The 6780-nt window shown below is 40.0% G+C and overlaps 1 protein-coding gene across 1 annotated transcript in view; it reads left to right on the forward strand.

The window, feature by feature from the left end:
* syndig1l (synapse differentiation inducing 1-like) overlaps window positions 1-6780 on the forward strand; it is a 57713-nt gene that overhangs the window by 22101 nt on the left and 28832 nt on the right. The window contains exon 2 of the mRNA XM_034162071.1: window positions 22-679. Coding sequence (XP_034017962.1) covers window positions 182-679 — 498 coding nt within the window. The 5' untranslated portion in view covers window positions 22-181. The remainder of the gene's footprint in view (window positions 1-21; window positions 680-6780) is intronic.

Genomic DNA, 6780 nt, shown 5'->3' on the forward strand with positions numbered 1-6780 from the left:
GTCTGTGTCTTTTCTCTGCAGATCTCAGGGTGCTGGATGCTGAATGCCTCTAACTCCTTCCATATCATCAACGCACGCCTTTCTGCAGGACATCCTGTCTGATTACACCAGTCAGTCCTCTGTCTCCGAGAGCAGACATCACCACAAAGCTTGTCCCAATCAATGATTGACCTTCTTCATTATGGAGAACCTTAGCGAGCTCCAGAACCCTCTGCTGGACAAGAACACCAAGCACATGGTGAACGGTTATGGAGGCGACTTCCCTAATAACAAGTACCAGGAAAATATTATTAATTATTTTGCTGGAGGTGGAGGTGAAGGAGGGGGGAAGGTGAGTAATGGCAGTGTGGTGAGTGGAGGTGGCTGCCATGCCAACGGAAAGGTGAAATGTCAGCAGTTTTTGGATGCCACCTCACTGCATCTGGCGGTCGAGGCCTTCTACAGGCCGAACTTCATCCTGTACAAGGAGGACAGCGACAGCGTCAAGGCTAAGGACTGCAAAAGCGAGTGCTGTGAGACCACCTTCACCGAGAAGAAGGCGAAGGAGGCCTCCAGTGTGGCGGCATCAGACACGCCTGGCACGGAGGATCCCCAGGCAAAACTTCTGGAAGACGGAGAACACATCAAGATCCAAACTGTTTCCTACGAGGTGGAGGAGGAAGAGTATGTGGAGTATGAGGTAAGAGACAAAACACAATAAGACCGTTTTTAGAAAGTCTTCGATTGCTGATTGGTTTCACTTGTCTTCAGGTTCCTGCCTTTAACATCCAACATCCCTGAGTCTTACGGGCAAATGGTCATGGGCTGGATTTTTATAGCCTTTTCTCTATGGCTCAGTTGATCAAAGTGCTTTACAATGATGCCTCACATTCATCCATTCACTGTCAGGGAAATGGTCACTAGGCTGCTTCTTTCAACTTTACATCACCACATCCCCATATGGTGGGTATTGGGTAAGAGGTATTACAATACACTGATGGATGTCCTTCAATTACTCTCTGTCCCCAATACCCCTCTATCTTTTAAAAATTAAGCTGTGATTCTCAAATTGCTCCTGTGTCCTAAATTATCTTCAGCAAATTAGAAGGTTTCTACAGTTCAGGGTAGACATGGGGACAAGACCATCTATATTCAAGTCCAAGTCGAGACCAAGACCTTGAAGGGTTAAGTGGGTGTCAAGATCAAGACTTTGGGATTTTGGAGCGGTCGAGACTGAGTCAAGACTGAGTCTGGTGCTGAGAACTAGATGATATCTAGGCCTAAAAAGTCTTCAAGGTTTCAAGACCATGAAAAAGGTATACTAAAAGAAAAGTGAACATATTGTAAATTTCTCATTAAAGTGTGTTAATAATTGCTAAAATAATAATTATTATTACAAATTGTTGTTCATATGTCTACTTTTTGGAGTCTGATGCCAAGACAAGATCGAGTGCTTTTAAATTCTCAGACGAGACCGAGTAAATGAAAAGGTGGTCTCAAGACCAAGACCCCGCTTGAGTACCATAACAGTACTTCAAGGTCAGTGAATTTTACAGTGTACATTAAACTCTGGTGTCTGGGTCTCACTTGAAGTAGTGTTAAACCAATTCTTATCTACTGATGTTCAAAAACCATGTTATTTTCTTGCTTTTACTGAAGTCATGTCTTTTGAGATCAAGAGATGCCTTACGGGGTCGTGAGGTGTTTGGCAATGCTGATGTCGTTGAAGGAGAATGAAGGTCCAAGTCTTTAGAGTCCTGGAGCTTCCTGGCTCACTGGATTGTTGTGCAATTAAGGTCTCTGGAACTAGGTCTCTTTGGACTTCCAGTGCTGAGGAACCCAGTGTCTGGAAAGACCAAGGGGATGTTCACATTCCACCTGGCTGCAACAGATAGATGTTACTTGTGAGAGGTGTAGATGGACAGGTCATGAATTTATGTTAAATTGACTGCAGAGACAAAGATATGACACACTTGTTTGCACAAGTTTGTGCGGATTTTGTGTGTATTTCCCTCCCAAAGGACTTGACTCACTGCCGAGATCTGACTGACACGATAGTAACCACAAATCTCATTTGATCCGCTGACCTTGGCCTCAATTTCCAACTCCAGTAAAATTCATTAGATCATAACAAGTCGGCCACGTCTGCACCTCCGAGGGTTATTAGGTGTTACAGCGGTGCAGCTTTAGCGCCAATATTTTCACTGTCACACAGCCAATAGCACCAAGCACTCCAGAGGATTTAACGGATTGCAGAGACGGAACAGTGTTTTGCATTCAAACAATCTCCTGAAAGACCCGACGTGCCACCTGCCACACACGCAGGAGTCCAACGGAATTAACCTGAGAGCTTGAGATAAAGACGTAGCCGCTGAAACATTTGGGGTTCACATTACAGAAGAACTACAAATTCCTATTAATGAATAAAATTTTGCAAATTTTCTGATATGATGCATGGGAAAATTGTGCAATTATGCATTTTGATAAGGCAACTGTAGAAACAAGAGGCCGAGGTTACATCCGGTGCAAACCATCGCACAGCACCCACAATGTCAAAATACCAAGTGTACTTGTCTTGCGCTCATCTGCATCTTAAAACATCTTCTGGATCTTGGATTTAAAATATGTTTGGGATCAAATTCAAAACAAAATCATTCTTTTTTGAAGACATTATCCTTGTGATCACCAAAATTCATCAGTATCCTCTCACAACTTTTTGAGTTCAATGTTGCTATGTGCCAGACATTCTTCTGGATCGCAGTTCCAGAATATATTCTGGCTCACCTCCAAAACTGTTGCATGTCCTTCCCAGAACATTATCTGTCCGCTCACAAAATTTCATTGAAATCTGTTCATTAGATTTTGAGTTATCCCGTGAAAAGATAAATAAGCACTGCTTATCATTCTCCCCAAGTTTTTAATGCAGAGAAAGTCAAGACAGGATGACCACAGTATCCAGGTGCAGTGGGTGTAGGGGTGAGGGCAGTGGTGTGCACCCAGTGGTATATGGAGGAGATTGAGTGGTCGGAGAATGAGGTATTGGAGGATTGAGTCACTCAAATGCTTCACCTCAGGGAGCTTTGGTGAATGACTGCTGCTTTTATTCACACACTTTGACTGTTTTCACTAAGAACTGCTTCCTCACCAAACCGCCCACTGCTGAGCACACTATCTAAAAAGTGCTGCGCCAGTTGCTGGTGCAGTTCAACAAAAACGAAAGGTGGCAACCTAATTGGTTCATTTTGTATCTTGCCTTGAACACACCCATGAGTAATTTTGTGACTAAATACAACCCTCACTGTGCATATAGAATGATGGAGTTGGACAAGTGCACTTGTGCTGTGCACTTTAGACCGTGCACTATAAATTACAAGGTGAGGGTCCATAATGTTTGTTGCAAACTAGGGGTTTCCTGCTCACAGACGAACAAGCACATATAAAAGCACATACATGAGACTACACAGCTAGATTCAAGATGCAAAGAAAAATTCACAGTGGGACTCATTATTGTAGCATCCCAGCAGTCTGCCATTGACGCTAACATCTTGCAAACATAAAGTACACAATGCAAAGACAAGAAATCCAATTTGCCGACATGCACAGACTCATGTTTTGACTGTGCTACAAAGTCTTTTTTTATTTTTATATCCCGCACCTGTGTTCCATGTAAGAATCCCCAGAACCATATTCATCACCTGCTGTTCATTATTAATTTATTCATCGTGTATTTTCCGGCCCCTAAGGGATGGATCTGATGTGTTGAAGGTGAAATTTAGCTCAGAAGGAATATTAATAGATATATTTGTGTTCGCGACCCTCGTCATAAAAACATTGTTAGCAGTCAAGCCTGAGTGACAGTTGCGAGAAATCCTTAAAAAAAAAAATACCGTAGGAAGGAATGAGAGAGTGAACCATGCCGCCTATACAGGATTATAGTAATCCACTTAATGCTCCAAATAGCTGCGAAATAAAGCTAACAACCTAGTTAATACTCATCAGTACAACAATGTCGAAAGAAATGCTCGGCTAGTTACTGGAAGTTAAAACTCAGTTTTGTGCATTGATCTTGCTTTTACTTTAATAATAACGTATTGAACATGCACTATAGTAAACAAAAAGAATAAAACCAAAATCAGGCAATATGTGTTACACAGGTGCAATATATTATATTAAACGTTGTCCATAGTCCAGAAGAGTACAGAATATTGCATGGGCACCCTGAAAACCATATTTTAGAAATAGCTGCCCCCGCGCAATACAGTGCATCTGGAAAGTACTCACAGCGCTTCTATTTTTCCACATTTTGTTATGTTATAGCCTTATTATAGCCTTATTACAAAATTCTACTCACAACACCCCATAATGACAACATGAAAAAAGTTTTTTATTATTTTTCGCAAATTTCAACCTTGTCAATGGGCTTCCATGACATGATGCTTGGGCTCCCGCTTGTGTCTGTTTTCAGATAGACCGGTGCCTAAAAAACGTGGGAATGTGCGCTTTGAAACACTCGAAAACGTGCCTGTGCTGGATGCAACGCTAACTCATTGTCATTTAATTCCTATTCACAGTTTTAATGTTAAGTTGTTGTTTTGTATCACATGTATTTAAGAAAATTGTCATTCCACATCAGCAACTGGCCACTCTATTCTCTAAAAAAATCTGTATCGGTATAGTCAGTGGCCATCGAAAACCCCATGTCAGCCAATCGCTACTTGAAAAGATCGATATGGCGCACACACGTGGAAATTCAAGTAATTAATTTTCAAGAGAGTATGTTATGGCATTCTGAGATTCACAAGCAGATGAGGATTTTTTTTTTTTTTTAATTCCAGGTTTTTTGTTTTTTTTTTGTCAAAGTGGTCAATAGTTTCCTGCTATGAGTTTCTGCTGTGCGAGAGAATTGTTAGAAATGTACTTTTTAAAGAGACTGACTGTTGGACAGGTGTTTCCTGGTTTTACTTTGATTTTTATCTTGATGTTATTGGTCTTGAAACCTCAAAGGGAAAATTTTTCCTCCAGTTCCACCTACGACGATGATGATGATGATATATCATAAACTATAATCGCAGTGCACCAGCAAAAGTTTGCTTCAGTCGCATGCTGTGGATCTACGACCCATTAGGGACATTTTTAAGGTATTGAATTGTTGTCACTTTTGCACAATTCACATCTCAAGTGTGTGAAAAGTTTTAATTCCATCTTATCTTGACTTCATCTCCTTCGAAGTGAGTTGTATTGATTTATTAAAGGAATCAAAGCAGTGTAATAGCATTTGCGTGGCTTCAGCTCAGCTGCTAGCAAGAAAAGACTCAGCATTGCTGAAAATTACATTTTCCCTAATCATGCACCTCAATCTGCTCATTTTATGATACCTAATCTATTTTTGTCATCATGTGATGGAGAAAGATTGAGCCATTACTGTGACATACAAATACGAAGGGAATTTTGCCTTCTCTTTGCAGGATTACTGCAAAAATAATGAACTGCATGCGTACATGTGTGCGTGTGTGCATGCATACGTGCACGCAGGGGTGCATGCATGCATGCGTGCATGCATATGTGCCTGCAGGGGTGCATGCATGCATGCATGCGTGCAAAGGTACGTGCAGTTTATAGGGGGTCAGTGAAGCCTTGGCATCTCTAATGAATGAAATGCATTATTGCATCAAATTTAGAATATACTTTTGTTGTTTTCTTTTAAAATACATTAATAAATAAACATCTTTTCATTTATTTTAAATAGTTAAAGCTAGTATAAAAATATTCCAAATAAATTTCATTTTTTAAAACTAATTTTTCATGACCCCAGTTTGTGCATCTATATTCTGTAAATTCACAAAATGCCAAATCTACAGCATGAAAAATTTGGCTGTGAATAAATGGATTATGTATCTCATTCTGTAATTCTCTGATTGTGATGCATCTCAAAATATAAATATTAATAATTATATAATTTGTATAGTGCTTTTAAAACAACGCAATGTAAAACATTTAAGCACTAAAAATGATGAGAACAAAAGGTTTTAAAAGTAGAATTTAGTCATAAAGACAAAAATATTAAAATCTGTACTTAGAGGGTCACACAAGTAAAATTTAGATCAATTATATAGAATTCTGTAGCAGTATTCATGTTAATTGATACAATGTGACGGGATGCTTTGGTGTTTTGATGTTGCACATATGAATCAAGGCAGTTACAGTTTTCACAGTTGTATAAAATAGCTTTTTATGTCCATTTTCTATTTGTCTTCTGTCCAAAGTGTGAATTTTGCATTTATCGCTATCGTTCATGTCACCATTGTGATTTGAGTACATGGTCATCATCAGTTTTTAGTGGAAATGGTATTTGCTGAGCTTTTTTCCTCATCATGTGTCTTTTTTGTGCAGGAAGTTGCTTTTCTGGGTGTAAAATCAATAGAGACATCAGTTCTAAAATAAATGTATTTTTTAACTGCCCCCTGCTGGCGTATTAGATCAGACTGGTTTTGATTATCGGGGTTATCCATTCAAAGTCAGTCCACGAGGACACAAGTGTTTATGCTTCCATTAAAGCTGAAACATGGTCTCAGATCGCTTCAGTACACACGTGGTTTCTTTTGTGAGGGTTCCAAACTTGAATGCGATCCTGTGTTGTGTATTCTGGTGAAAGCCTGCTGAGATATCCCGTCTCATTTAACTGGAAATGACAAACCGATCTCTTGGATCGCTTCACTTCACCCGTAAGCGGTTTTGTCCTTTGGGTTTTATAGGTTGCACCCCGCCCCCTTCACCCCCCCTGCTGTTTGTCATGTCTCTGAT

This window comes from Thalassophryne amazonica, chromosome 21 (genome assembly GCF_902500255.1).
Source record: "Thalassophryne amazonica chromosome 21, fThaAma1.1, whole genome shotgun sequence".
In the NCBI taxonomy this organism is placed as follows: Eukaryota; Metazoa; Chordata; class Actinopteri; order Batrachoidiformes; family Batrachoididae; genus Thalassophryne; species Thalassophryne amazonica.